Source organism: Panulirus ornatus, chromosome 56 (genome assembly GCF_036320965.1).
Source record: "Panulirus ornatus isolate Po-2019 chromosome 56, ASM3632096v1, whole genome shotgun sequence".
Lineage (NCBI taxonomy): Eukaryota > Metazoa > Arthropoda > Malacostraca > Decapoda > Palinuridae > Panulirus > Panulirus ornatus.
In genome coordinates, this window is record NC_092279.1 from 9,342,842 (window position 1) to 9,367,113 (window position 24,272).

Below are 24,272 nucleotides of genomic sequence, written 5' to 3' on the forward strand. Positions count from 1 at the left end.
ATTCTCCCTAAAATTTAATGATACTCTCTCACCCCAACTCTCATTTGCCCTCTTTCTCACCTCTTGCACCTTTCTCTTGAACTCCTGCCTCTTTTTTTTATACATCTCCCACTCATTCGCATTATTTCCCCACAAAAATTGTCCAAATGCCTCTCTCTTCTGTTTCACTAATAATCTTACTTCTTCATCCCACCACTCACTACCCTTTCTAATCTGCCCACCTCCCACTCTTCTCATGCCACAAGCATCTTTTGCACAAGCCATCACTGCTTCCCTAAATACATCCCATTCCTGCCCCACTTCCCTTACCTCCTTTGTTCTCACCTTTTTCCATTCTGTACTCAGTCTCTCCAGGTACTTCCCAAGCTCACTTACTCTCACCACTCTCTTCACCCCAAGATTCTCTCTTCTTTTCTGAAAACCTCTACAAATTTTCACCTTTGCCTTCACAAGATAATGATCAGACATCCCTCCAGTTGCACCTCTCAGCACATTAACGTCCAAAAGTCTCTCTTTCGCGCACCTATCAATTAACACATAATCCAATAACACTCTCTGGCCATCTCTCCTACTTATATACGTATACTTATTTATATCTCTCTTTTTAAACCAGGTATTCCCAATCACCAGTCCTTTTTCAGCACATAAATCTACAAGCTCTTCACCTTTTCCGTTTACAACCCTGAACACCCCATGTATACCAATTATTCCCTCAACTGCCACATTACTCACCTTTGCATTCAAATCACCCATCACTATAACCTGGTCTCGTGCATCAAAACCACTAACACACTCATTCAGCTGCTCCCAAAACACTTGCCTCTCATGATCTTTCTTCTCATGCCAAGGTGCATATGCACCAATAAGCACCCATCTCTCTCCATCAACTTTCAGTTTTACCCATATCAATCTAAGAGTTTATTTTCTTACACTCTATCACATACTCCCACCACTCCTGTTTCAGGAGTAGTCCTCTCACTAACCCCTGACTTTACTCCCTAGACATTCCCAAACCACTCTTCCCCTTTACCCTTGAGCTTTGTTTCACTCAGAGCCAAAACATCCAGGTTCCTTTCCTCAAACATACTACCTATCTCTCCTTTTTTCTCATCTTGGTTACATCCACACACATTTAGACACCCCAATCTGAGCCTTCGAGGAGGATGAGCACTCCCCGCGTGACTCCTTCTGTTTCCCCTTTTAGAAATTTAAAATACAAGGAGGGGAGGGTTTCTAACCCCCCGCTCCCATCCCCTTTAGTCGCCTACTATGACATGTGAGGAGTGCGTGGGAAGTATTCTTTCTCCCCTATCCCCAGGGATATATGTATATGTCTGTATGTATGTGTATGTATACATTGAAATGTATAGGTATGTATATAAGTGTGAATGTGGGCATTTATGTATACACATGTGTATGTAGGTGGGTTGGGCCATTTCTTTCGTCTGTTTCCTTGTGCTACCTCTCTAATGCGGGAGACAGTAACTAAGTATAATAAAAAAAATAAACAAACACTGGTGATTTCCTTCCAAGCCTCACAAATGATCATGATGGCAACCCTATTGGTAAAGGACTTCCAGTATTCCTCCCCATCATTATTTGCAGCTTTCACAAGCTTTGCAAATATTGTCCATAAATAATAGGCTTTAAAAAGTAGATATTGCCCCTTGGTGCATCAGCTGGATTAGAGAAACAGAATGGGGTTGAAGAAAAATGGCTTTTATGTTATCAATAAGGTCTTGTAGTGATGGTGTGAGGTTGGTTGATCAAGTGAGTAATAAAAAGGTAAGAGAGAGAAGTGTGGTAATAAAATGAGCATGGGTGAGAGAGCTGAAGGTGTGCTGAAATAGTTCAAACATATGGAGAGAATGAGTGAGGAGATACTGAAAAGAGGATATTTGTATTAAGTGTTGGGGACAAGCAGAAGAGGGAGACCAAATTGGAAATGGAAGAATATAGTGAGATTTTGAATATATGCAGGAGGGTGAAAGGTGTGCATGGGATAAAGTTAACTTGAACGATGTGGAATGCAGAGGTCAACATGCTGTCAATAGACTGACCAGGCCATGTGAAGCTACCAGAGGAAACCCTGGAAAGGTCTGTGGGGCCTGGTTGTGGAATGGGGGCTATGGTTTTGGTGCATTGCACATGACAGCTAGAGAAAGATGTGAGTGAATGTAGCCTTTCTTTATTTGTTTCTGGTACTAACCTTGCTAACACAAAAAAAAGGGGAACAAGTATGAAAAATATAATAATAATGCATAGGTAGAGGGGAGTAATAATGCTGCCCATTTATCTTTTGAGTTATGAAAGATAACTAGAGGAGGAGTGAAAATCCTTTCCTGTATTACTTTCCAATTGATGAAGAAAGGAAGGAGCCAAGAGGCGATTTTTTTCCTTTTGGGCTCATTCCTGGGTTCATGGTGCTACCTCACTCTTGCAAGAAATAGCAGACTTGTATGAAAAATAAAGCTAATAATAGTAAAAAAAAAAAAAAAAATTCATACATGAAGATCTAATTTTTAACATACTTTCATATTAGAACAGCTTTTTCTTACCTGGCAGGGTCAATGCCTGGAGCATCAATGTAGATCTTGAGAAACTGGCCACCTAGTACATAACCAAGGGCTGGCCCAACGACTGCCATGGCACAGAAGATGCCTGCATCAACAATATACCCTTGTTATTATCTATAACTATATAAAAACGTTTATGGTATGGACTAGCGTGCATCTTGCTTAAAACTAATATGAAATGCCTCATTCTAGCTCATTTCAATCAAATGTAAAATTTTTGTAATGTCTTCAGTATCCATGTATGATACCCCAAAATTTTTGCTTTACAAAATTTCTTTTTAAATCAGTGGCACATCTTTGTAACTTCTAGATTTACTTATTCATTCTCAACTATAAATATTGCTTTTATATGGGCAAAAAAAGCACAAGCAAGGATTGTTTAAGTACTTCAGTAGATACAATGCTCACATTTCTCTGTAAATGAGCAACATACTAGCAATATGAAAATTAGTCGCTAATAAGGCATTCTCATAAAAAAGATCTACTTAAAGTCTAGATGGTATGACTAAAAGGTAATGCCATCAGTATATGAAATAAAATTATTGTAATATGTAACTCTATTCAGATTTGATTAACACTAAAATGAATCAACAACAGGCACAGTGATCTAATTTAAGATCATTCATAACTATTTCCTTTCTATGACTGAATGAATATGATAAGTTACATGGATAAAACAGTTTACAAGATGTTGAGGCACACACCAAGATATAATGACGACATCTTGATGGGGACAGACTCATCTAGGTAGGTGATGCCAAGAGTGTAGAGTGGTGAGGCACCAACACCATGAAGGAATTGTCCAAGCACAAAGATATGTCGGAATGAGGACAGCCAGTTTTCCACTACTACACCACAGTGAGACTCTCGGCCACCCTGGCCAAACATCCAAAAAGGCATACATTTTTAACTTCATGTATGTGGGAGGTATCAGAACATATGTTTAAGTCATATCATCTGCATGTCAAAGTGCTTAAAACAATTTTTAAAACTTCAAATTACATATAATGACCATTGTATGCCAAATAAATTGAAAATGATAAAGGTATTTTCTTTCATCTTCATTTCATTGAACAAAAATAATTCTTAGTAAACAAATACTGAATTGGAAATGGACAGTGGCTTCTTATCAAAGACACCTTCCTAAACCTGAGGTTATAGCACAACCCATTTGGTGGGTACTTACCTCTCGTAAGCAGTAAAAGAAAGAGGCAGTCTCAGAGCTACCAGGACTGTAGGCTGGAGAACCAAAGTGGGGAAGAGTGAAGACAAAAGAGCCAAGGCCCATGATGAAAACACCCCAGCCTAGCCAGCGTGGCTTGGAGCTGCCCGACCGTGACCCCAGATAAGACACAGGTATTGAACACAACACAGATGCAATGTCGTATGCTCCAGCTATCAGGCCTGACAGTCATTTGAAACAAACTGTAAATTTTATGCCCATCCACTAACATCAAGAACATAAAAAACAAGGATCAGAAAGCCTTATATTTCATAAATGCTGGTTTAGATATATATAACAATCATTTTTCTAAAGAAAAATCTTCATATGAAATATATTACATATGAAATACATTAGATTTCTCTTACCTGTGTCTGTTGACCGCAGATCAAATCTCTTCTCTATTGTTGTGATACACACATTTACAAATCCATTCACAACCATTCCTGGGAAATAACACAGCATTGTAAAACAAAATATATTTACCATAGGATTCAAATGTAAGAAACAAGATCAAATCTAAAAAATAAAGCTAAAAACTACATGATAAGACAACACTTATGTTATGGGGTCCATATGCCTACTTAATGTTATGGGGCCATATGCCTACTTAATGAATGGGGTCCATATGCCTACTTAATTTTATGGGGTCCATATGCCTACTTAATGTTATGGGGTCCATGTGCCTACTTACCACAAAGTGAAACTAGTCAAGACAGGCAGAGGTATGCCAAGTGTGAGTTTGTATAATAACTCAATCTCTTCTTATCATACATCAACTTATTTTGCATTGGCATTCTTGTAAATGCAATGGTTGTGGAAAGAGGAGCATTGGGGGTCTGAGAAGCAAGCCAATTGCTGTTTGTTGATGACATCATGCTGGTGGTATATTCAATTGAGAATATTGCAAAAGTTGGTGTCTGAGTTTGGGTTAGCGTGTGAAAGGCAAAAGTTTGAAGTGGATGTAATTAAAGGAAAGTTGTTCGGTTTAACAGTGCAGAGAGACACTTCAGTGTCCACAAAATCTATCTGCTTCCCCAAACATTTTCAAAGGCAGTGTCACACTTACATATTATTACTTTGTCAGCTCTTCTTTGGCCTTGATTGCCATGTGCTGATGTGAGGACATGGAAATGGCAAAGGTTTCTGAAGCATTCTAGGTCTGTTTTGGTTCCACAGGGTTTCCATCTGAATGAAGCAAGGCACTGTTGAGGTGCTGCAAGAAGCAACTACCTGACCAAGTGTTCTGAATGCTTAGGGCACTTGCACCCTTATTTTCTTGCTTCCAGATGAGAATTCGAGCTTTCTTCTCCTTCGAAAGGTGAGTCAAAAATCTTGAAGCACAGGTTGGAAGAAATATAGCACCCACAAACAAAGTTCTCAAAATGAAGTGGCAGCCTGTAAGAGTAAAGAAAGCATATTGCTTCCTCAAGATAGCCGAAGGCACTGTTGAGGTGCTGCAAGAAGCAACTACCTGACCAAGTGTTCTGAATGCTTAGGGCACTTGCACCCTTATTTTCTTGCTTCCAGATGAGAATTCGAGCTTTCTTCTCCTTCGAAAGGTGAGTCAAAAATCTTGAAGCACAGGTTGGAAGAAATATAGCACCCACAAACAAAGTTCTCAAAATGAAGTGGCAGCCTGTAAGAGTAAAGAAAGCATATTGCTTCCTCAAGATAGCCGAAGGCACACAGAGATGGGTTGATGATGCTAACACCATTAGAAACTATTTTCAGTGACCAGATGTACAATGATTTTACCCTAAGTGTGTCATATGCTTGCAACCACAATAAACCATAACCATATATCACCTTTGAAAATACATGGGGGATGGATGCACACCAGGCTTTTTGTGATCACTGGAACTATACAGCTGACTTGAATATCCCTCACTGAACCATATCTTTGGTAATATGAAAAACATATGTCCTACATGTACGTGTCAGAGAATGGGTCTCAGTTGTAGCTGTCAGAGAATGGGTCTTGGCTACAGCCATCAAAGCATGGTTCCTATATTTACTGACATAACATGGTCCCAGCTGTACTTGCCATGTGATTGGGTACTATTTATACCTGTCAGAAGGTGAGGTCCTTTGTGTACCTGCCAGAGGAAGCCAGATCGGGCAGCTTTACATCATCTTTACCTTACAATATCTTCTAGGCTCTTCTACCCCCACACCTTAGGCTGGGTCCAAGCCGCTGAGATGGATTATTAGGTGACCTGGATGTTTGAAACTGCAAACCACATGTATCTATCACAGCTTGGCTGGTGTGACAAGCTTTGTAGATTCTTATCCAGTGCCTTCTAAACTTTCTCCAGGGTAAGCCCTGTATAGTAAGCCCTGTACTGCTTCTAATGGCTTTAAGTAATGTGTTACACAGTCTTTGACCCCAGATATCTAAATTACTTTCCCTTACTTTGCTGAAGGCAATTCTAGGATCCAGTGGCTGTATTCTACAAAATCTTTCATGCCTGTAATACCAACAGAACTATTCTTGTGAGAAAGTAGGGAACCATACCTTCAAAAATTTTCTAGGCATAAGCTAACATATACCTCTCCCTTCTGTATTCAGTCACTCCCAGTAGTTCAGATCTTCTACAGCAATGTGGGGTGTAAAATTTCTTTGCATACTTTCTACCTCTGAAATTACTCCCACCCTGAAATGAAAGGTGTCACTGGAACACAACAGTATTTTGCTCACGACAATATCAGTACTATGAAAAGGATCATCACTGGATTTTCTTTCCTTGGAATATTTCTTGTTTTCCTCAAGGTATGAGACTAACATTTTCTGTTACAAAACAAGTCTGGTGGTACTGGTTAAAACATCTTTCCTCCGGTAATGATTTGAATATTTCCTGGGAGCAGAATCTACTCCTTTCTCCATAGTAGCATTCGCCTTTCTCAAATATGTTGAGACATTCTTTTGTGGTGCTGAAATCTAGTGTTCCCAGTACAGTTTGCCTGATCTATCACACATGCACATTCCCTTCGCATAATATTCACATACTTGGCATTTCAAGCATGTTCTTGCTTTACCAACAGTGCCTTCCTTTATCTCACACTCTCCAATTTCCATATCCACATCTATCATATTACTTGAATGTTTCTCATCCCATCTTTATTTTATAGTAACTGATATAGCAAGAGCAGAAACATGCTCTAATCATGGCATCTCATATGAAAACTGAATAGGGCAAAAGAAAGAAAATGAAACCAATTATGGCTCTCAGATCATTCCTTTTCATATCTGAGCCAGAGTCTGCAGTGACTTCCTGAAATTCACTCTGATAGTTCATTTCTGCATCATCATTCACCTTCTTCCCTGTGTCATTTCCTTTAGTATTCTTTCCCTTGCTCTCTTCCACTGTATCAGTAATCCCTCTTGTGTCTTCCATCACACTTAGATGTGACAGAAGTTTGGTCGATAATGGTGCTGAGTTCTTGTTTTCAAGTTTTGTAGAGAGAGAGAGTTTGATGTCTACAAAATTCTCTCTGATGGTTATGGGAGTGTTTCATAAATCATTATGAATGAATGAGTGAATTAACTGCTAGGCATATCCACAGGACAAAGTTTTCATTAAACACACTGTGGCCTGAATATATTTACTTTGAATTAAAATCTGCAAAACAAAAATGCTAGGTTCACAGGCATACTAAGCATGTAATTTGTTAAAGCTGTTCACTTATGGCATTTTACACTGCATATGTCTCAGTTACATCCTCTCCCTCCATTCCCCTCGTTTCAGTGACCTGGAAAGGCAGTTTGGGCCTATGGTTTAGAGGTGAAGGAGAATGGTGTGGTGCTACTACTTCTGTATGATCTCTATAAATCCTTGCCCAGTTAGGTTTACAAGAAAAACACAAATTGCTAAATTCAGTGTACCCGCCATGTCATGTCAGAATTAAAGGTCCTGAATGTACCTGCCAGAGCATGGGATACTGTGTGTACCTATCAGAGAATGGCTTACTGAGTGTACATACCAGAGAATGGGGTACTGACTGTACCTGCTAGAGCATGGACTCCTGAGTGTACCTGCCAGTACATGGAGTCCTGAGTGTACCTGCTTGGCAGCTAGAGCATGAGATCCTAATAGTACCTGCTAAAGCATGGGGCCACTGAGAATATCTGCATGGGTATGCGCAATGGGCTAGAGGTTGGGAGGCACTCACCTTGTGCAGCAGCAGCCCAGCAGAGCCAGAAGAGGACCCACTTGGCAGTGCGGGTCTGCTGCAGCTTCTCTGGCCGAAAACAGAGCCAGCCACACTCCCCACCATCTTCATCATCATCGTCCAGCACCAGGTCTGCCCGAGATGATGACACACCCACCATACCCACACCCATTCCCACAGACCCTTCAGGATCACTGCTTGTTGAACCCTGCAACACCAAGGCACTAATAAATCTATGATGTACTGATAAGAAATAGGATACAGTAAACAGCAAACTTATCAGGGATAGAATAATAACGCAGTGAATTTTTAATCAGTAGAATGAGAGTAAGGGAATAGAACATATGTATGAGGAAAAATAAGGTGAACAGTGATACTGTAACAAAGTGAGGGCAATGAAATTTCATAATTGAATAAATAGAAAATAATGAAGTAAAATAGTGCACTGAGAGTTAACTTGGAGTAGGTAACAATATTACCATACTAAGAGAGAGAACTACAGAATGTTAACATAATGAAGACAACAATCATGTCATGAAGCATACAAAGTGGGAACATTATGAGGTGAACAATTATGTGGAAACAAAATGAAGAAAACAATGATAAGGGAACAATATTATGGAAGCAATGATGAGACAGTATTTTGGAAATAATAAAGGCAACAGTATCTTGGAAACAAAATGATGAGAACTATAATATGGAAAATAATGAAGGGAACAACATTTTGGAAATATGATGAAAGGGAACAAAGATATGGAAACAGAATGAAGGTAACAATAACATGGAAACATAATGAAGGGAACAATATCATAGAAAATAATGGACATTTATTGTATGGTAAACAGTGATGGGAATTAATATATGTAGAAAATGGAATGAACAATATTGTAGGAAAAATGGAAGGAACAATAATATGAGAACATACTGTGGAGAACAAATAGGGGAGAATAAAGGGAACAATATTATGATGAAGGGAACAACAATAACAGGGGGATAATGAATGTGAAGTGACCCAGTGTCACTCCACAAAGTGTCATCTAACTGATGGCAGCCTGATGTGACTGCACCTGACTTACAAATTCCTAGAGAAATGAGCTTGGTGGGCCAACCCACAGATGCACATCATCAAGGAGAAGAAACCTTGGGAATATTAAAGCAAGAGAAGGAGAACAGGGACAATGAAACAAAGGAAACATTAATATGGAAACATAATAAAGGCAACAATTATAAGGATATGCGATGAGAGTAATAATGAGAACATAATAAAAGCAACAATTTCAAGGTAAGAGGAACAGGAACATAAGAACACAATAGGGAGGAAGATATTCCTTCCCTGGCTGCTCTATGGGGTTATCCCCCTCTTAATCACAGCATAGTAGTAAATTGATATTCAACATTAGTTTTCCCTCATAAAGTACACTGTTCATATAGTGACTATGAAAATCATTCCTCTAACTCTGCCAAGTCACACAAGAAGTCATGCAGGTACAACTTGTGTATGGTGAGGGAATGTGATATACTTATGTATGGTTAGTGAACATTATATACTCATGTATGGTAAGATAATGTGATATAACTGTTTACAGGGAGGGAATATATACACGTGTATGGTCAGGTAATGTGATATACTTGTGTACTGTAAGGGATTGAGATATCCTGTGTATGGTGAAGGAAGGTGATATACCTGAGCTTGGTAAAGGAAGGTAATATGCATGTGCATTGTAAGAGAAGGTGATACACATATCCATGCGAAGGAAGGTGATATATGATATACATGTGCATGGTGAGGGAAGGTGATACTCCTGTTTACGGTAAGGGATGGTGATATACCTGTGTATGGTTAGATAATGTGATATACATGTGCATAGTAAGGAAAAATGATATACCTCTCCAAGGTGAAGAGAAGGTGCCTGCGCATGATGAAGGTGATATGAAAACCACCACTCGAGATGGAATCGTGGACCATTTAGAGGACCACCACCCAATGAATAATTCCTAGCATATTTTTTGACAAAATTGCTCATGTCTGACAAATCAGCTTGATTTCTTTAATAATATAATCAACATATATGACAAAAGTAAAGCAGGTGATGTTACCTATCTACATTTTCAAAAATCTTTCAATAAATAAAGTTCAACATCAAAGATTACAAGCAAAAATTAAATCACATGGCATTGATGGCATTGTACTTCAGTAGGTAGGAAATTGGTTAACTGGTTGTAGACAAAGAGAAGTAATTAATAGTCAAGCATCAGATTGGTTAGACATAATAAGGGATGTGCCATAGTGCCACAAGGATCATTGAGACCATTCTCTTTCTTATACTTATTTATTTATATTTATTTTGCTTTGTCGCTGTCTCCCGCATTTGCGAGGCAGCGCAAGGAAACAGATGAAAGAAATGGCCCAACCCACCCACATACACATGTACATACATACACGTCCACACACGCAAATATACATACCTATACATCTCAATGTACACATATATATACACACACAGACATATACATATATACACATGTACATAATTCATAGTCTGCCTTTATTTATTCCCATCGCCACCTCGCCACACATGGAATAACATCCCCCTCCCCCCTCATGTGTGCGAGGTAGCGCTAGGAAAAGACAACAACGGCCCCATTCGTTCACACTCAGTCTCTAGCGGTCATGTAATAATGCCCGAAACCACAGCTCCCTTTCCACATCCAGGCCCCACAGAACTTTCCATGGTTTACCCTAGACGCTTCACATGCCCTGATTCAATCCATTGACAGCACGTCGACCCCGGTATACCACATCGATCCAATTCACTCTATTCCTTGCCTGCCTTTCACCCTCCTGCATGTTCAGGCCCCGATCACTCAAAATCTTTTTCACTCTATCTTTCCACCTCCAATTTGGTCTCCCACTTCTCCTCGTTCCCTCCACCTCCGACACATATATCCTCTTGGTCAATCTTTCCTCACTCATTCTCTCCATGTGCCCAAACCATTTCAAAACACCTTCTCCTGCTCTCTCAACCACGCTCTTTTTATTTCCATACATCTCTCTTACCCTACATTACTTACTCGATCAAACCACCTAACACCACATATTGTCCTCAAACATCTCATTTCCAGCACATCCACCCTCCTGCGCACAACTCTATCCATAGCCCACGCCTCGCAACCATACAACATTGTTGGAACCACTATTCCTTTAAACCTACCCATTTTTGCTTTCTGAGATAATGTTCTCTTTCTTATAGATATTTTTTTTTTTTTCTTTTTCAAACTATTCGCCATTTCCCGCGTTAGCGAGGTAGCGTTAAGAACAGAGAACTGGGCCACTGAGGGAATATCCTCACCTGGCCCCTTTCTCTGTTCCTTCTTTTGGAAAATTAAAAAAAATTGAGAGGGGAGGATTTCCAGCCCCCCGCTCCCTCCCCTTTTAGTCGCCTTCTACGACACGCAGGGAATATGTGGGAAGTATTCTTTCTCCCCTATCCCCAGGGATAGATATTATAGATATTATAGATATTATAGATATCTATAATATTGATAATACACTGAATTGCAAGATATCAAAATTTGTAATTAATATAAAGCTGGGAAATGAATCTGCAACTGAACTTGAACATTGACAGATTCAAACTGACAGACAAACTGATGAACTAGGCTCACAGATGGCAAATCAAATTCATTATTGATAAATGCATCATGCAAAGTTTTACATATTGGTAGTAATGTGGAAAAGGCAAGCTACAGTATGAATTCTGCAGAACTGCAAAAAGTAAATGTGAAAAAAGACTTGGGGGTAATAATCTTTGGGGACTTAGAATTAAGTAAGCAGTGCACAGAAGCCATGAAAAGAGCGAACAAAATTCTTAGTTTCATAAGTAGAGCTTTTGAATTTAAGTCCACGAAAATCATCTATAATCTTTGCAATTCATTTGTTTGTCCACATGTGTTCATTTTAGGTTACCCTACCTAAAACAAGACATAAACAGAACAGAGAGAGCACAGCACTGAGCCACCAAGATGATTCCTGGACCAATAAACAAATCTTACAAGATTAGATTATACGGCCTGAATCTATCAAGTTTAAAGAAGTTTAAGAGGTGACCTAATACAAAGATTCAAAAGATCAAAAGCTCTGATAATCTTGATCTATCAAGTTACCTAATACTTGAGTCATTTGATTTTACTCATAGTAATGGATACAAACACACTTTATCTCAAATGAGGTGAAGTACTTGTTTTTCAACAGGATCATTAACTTTTGGAATGATTTATCAATTAAGAATGGTTAAAAGTGGTACTATAGATATGTTTAAGAACAGGCTTGATTGTTAGATACTTCACTTCAAATCTACAACTTTCATTAACTGCATCTCCATAGTCAAAATGACAATTTGAATTATCTGTATGCTTTCTAATTTTCACCACACTCTTCTGCGAATTCCTTTCACTTCCCATTATCACAAACAGCCTTGAAAGGATCCAAAGGTCTGTTGCTATTTGAGTTCCTTTGTATTCTTTTGTATATACATAACCATGGTGATGGATGGCAGTATACCTGAGTGTGGTAAGGGAAGGTGATATACATGTACCTGGTGAGGGAGGGTGTGTGAAGGATGTTGGGCATGGACCTTGTTAAGTTTGTTGAGCATCTGTAGGAGTGTATGGAGGGAATGGGTATGCAAAGAAGGCATGGTGGATGGTGTTATTCTGCATAGAATCATGCCATTCAGTAGAAAGGCAGTAGGGCTTGAACTCAGCATCCTTGTGATGCGAGGAGCCATCATCTCATTAGAGTCATTTGGAGAGAAGTCCATGTTAACCCATGCATTCAGGGGCTGCATGACTGAGCTACAAGTGGGTGGAGTAGCAAAGCCCTGGGGTCATAAGCCTCTCAAATGACTGAGATCTGCTCCCCTAGCTGGTCATAGTCATAAGTGGTGTTGAGAGATCTGACTATGGTGGGAAAACTCAAAACATTATGAACAAAAATGAACAGGTTCCTGGTCAAGAGGTGGAAAACTGGGGAACAGAGCATAATGGATTCTGAGCTCAGGTTCCTGTAATCAGTCCTGGTCAAGGATTGGAAGGTTTAGGTGCAGGGTGTAATGGACTCAGGGTTTGGGCTCCTATGATCAGACAGGAACACACTAACATTACTAGTTGAGCTGGTTGGAAAATGATGGAAACACTATTGCCTGAGCTGATCGTGCACTTGGCTGAATTCGCTCAGGGTCTGGAGTTGGCTTTACAACTAGTGAGGGAGAGCATCCTGTTTGGGTTGGTGGTGCAGAGTGAGGCTTGGTCAACATCCAGTTGTCTTGAGCAGATGCTCCCATCTCTCTGCATTGTTACTATGTGTAAGATGGCACCAGACCTGACCATGGCAATAGGTTCGGGTATAGCACCAGACCTAAGAAAGGCCCTGAGTCGAGACACTGCACCAATTATGACTGTAAAGTCTTTTCTCTGCTCTCTGTTTGTGCTGTGGTCCTGCTGGTCCTGGTGCTGTGGTCCTTTCAGTCCTGGTGCTGGGATTCTGCTAGTGCTGGGTTCTACTGATTCTGGTGCTGGATTCCAGCTAGCCCGGGTGCTGGGGTCTTGTACTATCTCAACAAGAGCAAAGTTTGTCCAAATGTCAACAAGATTTCAGCATATTTTACAGCTCTAGGCAAAGATATAAATGTTCTCAGTGCATCCAGCTATAACACCATACCCAGCTATAACACAGAACCCACCTATAACACTGCAGCAAGCTATAAGATTGCACCCAGCAATAAAAACTGCACCCAGCTATAACACTCAACCAAACTATAATGTGGAACCAAGTTATAACATTGAACTTAACTATACCAAGCTATGAAACTGTACCCAGATATGACACTGCATACAGCTATAGCAATATATCCAGCTATAGCAATATATCCAGGTACAACAATACATCCAGCTTTATTATGGCATCTGGCTATGACATTACATCTAGCTAGAACACCAACTATGAAGTTGAACCTAGTTATAACAGTACTCCCCGCTACATTACATACATTAATAATAATAAACCCAGTTATGTTACATACTTTAATAATAATGTACTGTTATAACGTTGCATACATTAATAATAATGTGCCCAGTTTTAACGGTACATACATTAATATTAATGTACCCAGTTATAACACACTCCTGTGCAGCATGTATCACTGAGCTCCTTCACACATCATTCATAGTAACACCACAATTAGAAGGTAAAGAGAGACTTGTGCTTGTTCGATGCGTGAGGAATGATCAGAGTAGTGGCCGCCTCCACACTCAAGAGCGGAAGGAACAGACACTCCTGTATGATGATACTATTATCATCTAATATAATAAATGTCAAGAGGCAGCCTCCTGCCTCCATTACATAAAGTCCATTATGTCTTACTACTTTCTTATGGACACAGTGCTTTTGAATACTATATTCTTGTACACTGTCCTTTCTAAAGTCAGGAACACTCACTGGTAAATTTGATTTCATCCTACATATCTTGACATAAATACGTACAAATGTACAAGTGAAAAAAAGCACACACACACATGGGGAATGGGGTAACTCTGGTGAAGGATGGTAGGGTCCAAGTGTCGAACGTTATGCTTTACGTGGGAAGTGAAGACTGGTAGTGCCCGTGTTGAACGTTCTCTGACATAATATAACTATTCAACTTATGTCAACATTCACTGCCATAACTTAGTTTATTCCATATTCATCCACCAACCTTCTACAATCCATCAACCTTATGCCATTCATCAACCTAATGCCATACATCAACATGATACCATACATCAACCTTATACCATATATCAACCTTATACACCAATGTAAAACCACACATCAACCTAATATCACACATGAACTATATATCATTCATCAAATTTATACCATCCATCAACCTAATACCACACATCAACCTTATACCATACATTAACTTTATACCATCCATCAACCTAATACCACACATCAACCTTATACCATACATTAACTTTATATCATCCATCAACCTATACTTCACATCAACCTTATACTACACATCAACCGTATACCATACATCAACTATATACCATCCATCAACCGATACTTCACATCAACCTTCTACCACACATCAACCTTATACTATACATCAACTTTATACCATCCATCAACCTATACTTCACATCAACCTTATACCACACATCAACCTTATACCATACATCAACTTTATACCACCCATCAACCTATACTTCACATCAACCCTATACCACACATCAACCTTATACCATACATCAACTTTATACCATCCATCAACCTATACTTTACATCAACCTCATACCACACATCAACCTTATACCATACATCAACTTTATATCGTCCATCAACCTATACTTCACATCAACCTTATGCCCTGAATCAAACTTATACCATCCATCAGCTTTATACCATACATCAACCTTAAACCATGCATCAACCTTTTACCCTACATCAAACTTATACCATACTTCAACCTATAATATACATGAACCTTATATCATTCATCAGCCTTATACCACACATCAACCTCATACCCCACATTAACCTTAATAATGCCATGCATGAGCTTATACTATACATGAACCTAAAACCATATATAAACCTTATACCATACATCAACCTTTAACCATACATCAACCTTATAACCTACATCAACCTTTATATCATCCATCAACCTTATACCATCTATCAACCTTAGACCATGCATCAACCTTACACCATCGATCAACCTTATACTGTCCATCAACCTTACACATCAACCTAATACCCTACATCAAGCTTACACCATAAATCAACCTCATACCCTACATTAAGTCCTTATACTACGCATCAACCTTATACCATACATCAACATACCCTACATCAATCTTATACCATACATGAGCCTTATACCATACATGAACCTTATGCCATCAAGTAACCCATACATACATGAACCTTATACCATACATGAACATAAATCATACATCAACCTTATAACATACACGAACCTTATATCTTGCACCAACCTTATAACATACATCAACCTTATATCCTACATCAACCTTATACCATACATGAACATAAATCATACATCAACCTTATACCATACATGAACATAAATCATACATCAACCTTATACCATACATGAACCTTATGCCATCAAGTAACCCATACATACATGAACCTTATGCCATCAAGTAACCCATACATACATGAACCTTATACCATACATCAACATACCCTACATCAATCTTATACCATACATGAACATAAATCATACATCAACCTTATACCATACATGAACATAAATCATACATCAACCTTACACCATTCATCAACCTTATAACATACATCAACCTTATACCGTACATCAACCTTATACCATACATCAACCTATTACACCATCCATCAACCTTATACCATACATGAACATAAATCATACATCAACCTTATACCATACATGAACATAAATCATACATCAACCTTATAACATACATCAACCTTATACCATACATGAACCTTATACCATACATGAACCTTATACCATACATGAACATAAATCATACATCAACCTTATAACATACATCAACCTTATACCATACATGAACCTTATACCATACATCAACCTTTATATCATCCATCAACCTTATACCATACATGAACATAAATCATACATCAACCTTATAACATACACGAACCTTATATCTTGCACCAACCTTATAACATACATCAACCTTATAACATACACGAACCTTATATCTTGCACCAACCTTATAACCTACATCAACCTTATACCACACATCAACCTTATACCATACATGAACATAAATCATACATCAACCTTATACCATACATGAACATAAATCATACATCAACCTTATACCATCCATCAACCTTATACCATACATGAACATAAATCATACATCAACCTTATACCATACATGAACATAAATCATACATCAACCTTATACCATACATCAACCTTATACCATACATGAACATAAATCATACATCAACCTTATAACATACATCAACCTTATACCATACATGAACATAAATCATACATCAACCTTATACCATACATCAACCTTATACCATACATGAACATAAATCATACATCAACCTTATACCATACATGAACATAAATCATACATCAACCTTATACCATCCATCAACCTTATACCATACATGAACATAAATCATACATCAACCTTATACCATACATGAACCTTATACCATACATGAACATAAATCATACATCAACCTTATACCATACATGAACATAAATCATACATCAACCTTATAACATACATCAACCTTACACTGTACATCAACCTTAAACCATACATCAACCTTATACCATACATGAACATAAATCATACATCAACCTTATACCATACATGAACCTTATACCATACATGAACATAAATCATACATCAACCTTATACCATACATCAACTTTATACTATATATCAACCTTATACCATACATGAACATAAATCATACATCAACCTTATACCATACATGAACCTTATACCATACATGAACCTTATACCATACATGAACCTTATACCCTACATCAACCTTATACCACACACCAACCTTATACCATACACCAACCTTATACTATTCATCACCCTTATACCATACATGAACATAAATCATACATCAACCTTATACCATACATGAACATAAATCATACATCAACCTTATACCACACATCAACCTTATACCATACATGAACATAAATCATACATCAACCTTATACCATACATGAACATAAATCATACATCAACCTTATAACATACACGAACCTTATATCTTGCACCAACCTTATAACATACATCAACCTTATATCCTACATCAACCTTATACCATACATGAACCTTATGCCATCAAGTAACCCATACATACATGAACCTTATACCATACATGAACATAAATCATACATCAACCTTATACCATACATGAACCTTATACCATACATGAACATAAATCATACATCAACCTTATACCATACATCAACCTTATACCATACATCAACCTTATACCATACATCAACCTTATACCATACATGAACATAAATCATACATCAACCTTATACCATCCATCAACCTTATACCATACATGAACATAAATCATACATCAACCTTATACCATACATGAACCTTATACCATACATGAACATAAATCATACATCAACCTTATACCATACATGAACATAAATCATACATCAACCTTATACCATACATGAACATAAATCATACATCAACCTTACACCTTACATCAACTTTATACTATATATCAACCTTATACCATACATGAACATAAATCATACATCAACCTTATAACATACACGAACCTTATATCTTGCACCAACCTTATAACATACACGAACCTTATATCTTGCACCAACCTTATAACATACACGAACCTTATATCTTGCACCAACCTTATAACATACATCAACCTTATACCATACATGAACATAAATGATAGATACACTGTAAGCATGATATGAACAATGATAGACATACTGTAAGCCTGATATGAACAATGATAGATATACTGTAAGCCTGATATGAGCAATGATAGATATACTGTAAGCCTAATATGAGCAATGATAGATATACTGTAAGCCTGATATGAACAATGATAGATATACTGTAAACCTGATATGAGCAATGATAGATATACTGTAAGCCTGATATGAGCAATGATAGATATACTGTAAGCCTGATATGAACAATGATAGATATACTGTAAGCCTGATATGAGCAATGATAGATATACTGTAAGCCTGACATGAGCAATGATAGATATACTGTAAGCCTGATATGAACAATGATAGATATACTGTAAGCCTAATATGAGCACTGATAGATATACTGTAAGCCTGATATAAGCAATGATAGATATACTGTAAGCCTGACATGAGCAATGATAGATATACTGTAAGCCTGATATGAACAATGATAGATATACTGTAAGCCTTGCTGAAACAACTAAGCAATTAAAGCGAAACTGCACCACACTATTGTAGGATAACACTCATTCAGCTTCTCACCATACATCTAAGAAAATGTTGCAGTAATGTATCATGACATACATAACACCTGTACATAAAGGACGAACTATATAGACCAGTCACACATAATGTAAAAAACCGAGAGAATAATACAGAAACATATAATGGAACAACTTACTAACAACAGACATAAATGACTAACAGCAGGTTTTTGTACATGAACATCATACAAACAACGACATGAATTACGAAATTCTAACAACATACACTGTGAAGCCCTAATGAAAGGAAAAAGGAAGTATATTGTCTTTTTAGAACTTGCAGATGCATTCGAGAGACAATTATGTTGTACTATTAAAGTAACGAAAAATAATATTAAAGGGAAAATAGAGAAACGGATCAAAGAAAATCTAACAGTTCAAAACTGTTCATACGTAAACGCCTGAAGGAAAAGTATCCACACTTGGTTACTTAACATATGACGCACATATAGTAAGGGACTTACTTCATGACAACATTAAGTCAACCAAAGCAAAGGAAGAAAGACAAGAGGAAAAAGGCAAAATGATTTATATAATCAATCTATGATTATCTCAGGACCTCTTTCTGCCACACTCCTGGTGTTACTAAGGACATTTTTCTACCAGAGTCTTGGTGTTACCAATGAATTTTTCTACCAGACTCCTGGTGTTACCCAGGACCTCTTTCTACGAGAGTCCCAGTGTTACCAAGGACCTCTTTCTACGAGAGTCCCAATGTTACCAAAGACCTCTTTCTACGAGGGTCCCGGTTTAACCAAGGACCTCTTTCTACGAGAGTCCCAGTGTTACCAAGGACCTCTTTCTATGAGAGTAACGGTGTTACCAAGGACCTCTTTCTACGAGAGTAACGGTGTTACCAAGGACCTCTTTCAACGAGAGTCCCGGTGTTACCAAGGATCTCTTTCTACGAGAGTCCCGGTGTTACCAAGGACCTCTTTCTACGAGAGTCCCACTGTTAACAAGGACCTCTTTCTAAGAGAGTCACGGTATTACCAAGGACCTCTTTCTACGAGAGTAATGGTGTTACCATGGACCTCTTTCTACGAGAGTAACGGTGTTACCAAGAACCTCTTTCTACGAGAGTAACGGTGTTACCAAGGACCTCTTTCTACGAGAGTCCCGGTGTTACCAAGGACCTCTTTCTACGAGAGTCCCGGTGTTACCAAGGACCTCTTTCTACGAGAGTCCCAGTGTTACCAAGGACCTCTTTCTACGAGAGTCCCAGTGTTACCCAGGACCTCTTTCTACGAGAGTCCTGGTGTTACCATGGACCTCTTTCTACGAGAGTCACGGTGTTACCAAGGACCTCTTTCTCCGAGAGTCCCGGTGCTACCATAGACCTCTTTCTAAGAGAGTTACGGTGTTACCAAGGACCTCTTTCTACGAAAGTCACGGTGTTACCAAGGATATATAAGTCTTCATCACTAAGAAACCCGTACCATATACATAATAACGTTCAATACTAGGACACCTGGTACCATACACATACAAATATTCAATACTAGGACACCTGGCACCATGCACATACTAAAGTTCAATACTAGGACACCTGGTAACATACACATACTAATAATCAATACTAGGACACCTTGTACCATACACATACTAATGTTCAATACTAGGACACCTGTACCATACACATACTAATGTTCAGTACTAGGACACCTTTACCATACACATACTAATGTTCGATACTAGGACACCTGGTACCATACACATACTGATGTTATATAATAGAACATCTGGCACATACTAATGTTCAATACTATGACACCTGGTACCATACACATACTAATGTTCAATACTAAGACATCTGGTACCATACACATACTAATGTTCAATACTAAGACATCTGGTACCATACACATACTAATGTTCAGTACTAAGACATCTGGTACCATACACATAATAATGTTCAATACGAGGACACATGGTACTATACACATACTAATGTTCGATACTAGGACATCTGGTGCCATACACATGCTAATGTTCAATACTAGGACACCTGGTACCATACACATCCTAATGTTCAATACTAAGACACCTGGTACCATACACATCCTAATGTTCAACACTAAAGCACCTGGTACTATATACATCCTAATGTTCAATACTAGGACACCTGGTACCATACATATACTAATGTTCAATACTAGGACACCTGGTACCATACACATACTAATGTTCAATACTAGGACACCTGTACCATACACATACTAATGTTCAATACTAGGACACCTGGTACCATACACATACTAATGTTCAATACTAAGACACCTGGTACCATACACATCCTAATGTTCAATACTAGGATACCTGGTACCATACATATACTAATGTTCAATACTAGGACACCTGGTACCATACACATACTAATGTTCAATACTAAGACACCTGGTACCATACACATCCTAATGTTCAATACTAGGATACCTGGTACCATACATATATTAATGTTCAATACTAGGACACCTGGTACCATACACATACTAATGTTCAGTACTAGGACACCTGGTACCATATACATCCTAGTGTTTAATACTAGGAACCTGGTACCATATACATACTAGTGTTCAATACTAGGACACCTGGTACCATACATGTACTTATATTCAATACTAGGACACCTGGTACCATACACATAAAAAATGTTCAGTACTAGGGCACCTGGTAACACACATACTAATGTTCAATACTAGGACATCTGGAACCCTATACATACTATTGTTCAATACTAGGACACCTGGTAACATACACATACTAATGTTCAATACTAGGACACATCATAATACAACTGTGGCTCTAGTGACCATATGAGGTCAAGTTTTCCTTTTCAGCTGAGCGAGGAGCGTGTGGAGAATAACTGTGAGGGTGAATATTACCCACAAGGATGTACGCTGGACATGTGAGGGAGTATACAGCATATGTAAAAATGTATGTTACCTACAAGGATGTACACTGGACATATGAAGGAGTATACAGCACATGTAAAAGTGTATGTTACCTTCAAGGCTGTACACTGGGCATGTGAAGGAGTATACAGCACATGTAAAAGTGTATGTTACCTTCAAGGATGTATACTGGGCATGTGAAGGAGTGTACAGTACATGTAAGGGTGTATGTTACCAACAAGGATGTACACTGGACATGGAAGGGTGTATGTGACCTGCGAGGATGTACACTATATGTGAGGAAGTATACAGTACATATAAGGGTGTATGGTATCGAAGAGGATGTACACTGTACTACATGTGAAGGAACATACAGTACATGTAAGGGAGTATGTTACCTACAAGAATGTACAGTAGACATGTGAAGGAGTATACAGTAAGTAAGGATGTATGGTATCTACGAGGATGCACACTGTACTACATGAGAGGGAGTATATAGTACATGTAAGCCTGTAGGGTATCTACGAGGATGTACACTGTACTACATGTGAAGGAGTATACAGTACATGTGAGGTATAGTATCTGAGGAAGTGTAAAGTACCTGTACCTGTGGGAGGAAGTACAGTACTTGTGAGGGTTGAAAATACCCGTGATGCTGTGTACCGTACTTGTGAGGGTGTATGGTACCAATGATGTTCACCGTACCTGTGAAGAAATGTATAGTACCTGTGAGGGTAAATGGTTCTTGTGATGGTGTGCACCGTACCTGTAAGAGTGTATGGTACTTATAAGGATGTACACTGTACCTGTGAGAATGTACAGTACCTGAGAGAGTAAGCACGGTACATATACGATTGTGGGGTACCTATATAGTACACGGCGTCTGTGAGGCAGCGTACAATATCTGTGAGGGCTTATGGTAGTACTTCTGTGTAGAGTACGGTACCTGTGAGCTAATGCCACTGTCGCTATGGGCCCTAACCAGGGTAGCGGGGTCTAGCATCACCTCCGTCATCTTGCTGCTGCGGAAGGCTGAGGTCACGAGCCAGGTAGTAGTGGTAAGGGGCGGGGTGGGGCACGAGCCAGGTAGTGTTGGTGTGGGGCAGTGGACGAGCCAGGTAGTACTGGTTCAGGGCGGACCAGGAGCCAGGTAGTAATGACGGGGTGTGGAGCACGAGCCAGATCCAAGCCGATCATTAGCTCTCCAAACACCCTGTTGACCTGCTCATATTACCTCCAACCTGCAACAATATAGATATATAATCTTTATATTGCGCGTATGATACTTGCCTATAACATTAGCAGTGTAAGGTCACACACACACACACACACACACACACACACACACACACACAATATATATATATATATATATATATATATATATATATATATATATATATATATATATATATATATATATATATATATATATATATATTTAGGAGATAGAGTAAGTATTTTGAAGGTTTGTTGAATGTGTTAGATGATAGAGTGGCAGATATAGGGCGTTTTGGTCGAGGTGGTGTGCGAAGCGAAAGGGTCAAGGAGAATGATCTGGTAAACAGAGGAGAGGTAGTGAAAGCTTTGCAGAAGATGAAAGCCGGCAAGGCGGCGGGTTTGGATGGCACTGCAGTGGAATTTATTAAAAAAGGGGGTGACTGTGTTGTTGCCTGGTTGGTGAGGATATTCAATGTATGTATGGCTCATGGTAAAGTGCCTGAGGATTGGCAGAATTAATGTACAGTGCCATTGTACAAAGGCAAAGGGGATACAGGTGAGTGTTCAAATTACAGAGGTATAAGTTTGTTGAGTATTCCAGGGATGTACAGAACATCAGATTGGGGAAGTGCAGTGTGGTTTCAGAAGTGGTAGAGGATGTGTGGATCAGGTGTTCGCTTTGAAGAATGTATGTGAGAAGTACTTAGAAAAACATATGGATTTGTATGTAGCATTTATGGATCTCGAGAAAGCATATGACAGAGATGATAGAGATGCTGTGGAAGGTATTAAGAGTATATGGTGTGGGAGGCAAGTTGCTAGAAGCAGTGAAATTTTTTTTATCGAGGATGTAAGGCATATGTACGAGTAGGAAGAGAGAAAAGTGATTGGTTCTCAGTGAACGTCGGTTTGCGGCAGGGGTGAGTGATATCTCCATGGTTGTTTAATTTGTTTATGGATGGGGTTGTTTGGGAGGTGAATACAAGAGTTTTGAAGAGAGGGGCAAGTATGCAGTCTCTTGTGGATGAGAGGACTTGGGAAAAGAGTAAGTTGTTGTTCGCTGATGACACAGCGCTGGTGGCTGATTCGGGTGA

The 24,272-nt window shown here is 38.7% G+C and overlaps 1 protein-coding gene across 6 annotated transcripts in view; it reads right to left on the reverse strand.

The window, feature by feature from the left end:
- Positions 1 to 24,272, reverse strand: part of Oatp26F (Organic anion transporting polypeptide 26F) — a 166,742-nt gene that overhangs the window by 102,439 nt on the left and 40,031 nt on the right. For 5 of the 6 annotated variants that reach the window (XR_011716746.1, XR_011716745.1, XR_011716744.1 and 2 more), the window contains exons 2-7: positions 22,904 to 23,198; positions 7,972 to 8,179; positions 4,167 to 4,244; positions 3,763 to 3,980; positions 3,281 to 3,452; positions 2,559 to 2,661 (exon numbers count right to left, since the gene is read on the reverse strand). Coding sequence is in view for 3 of the 6 variants with exons in the window: in XM_071693724.1 (XP_071549825.1) it covers positions 2,559 to 2,661; positions 3,281 to 3,452; positions 3,763 to 3,980; positions 4,167 to 4,244; positions 7,972 to 8,179; positions 22,904 to 22,972 (848 nt within the window). In the remaining 3 variants the exon portion in view is untranslated. The remainder of the gene's footprint in view (positions 1 to 2,558; positions 2,662 to 3,280; positions 3,453 to 3,762; positions 3,981 to 4,166; positions 4,245 to 7,971; positions 8,180 to 22,903; positions 23,199 to 24,272) is intronic. The other variant, XM_071693725.1, reaches the window with a different exon arrangement.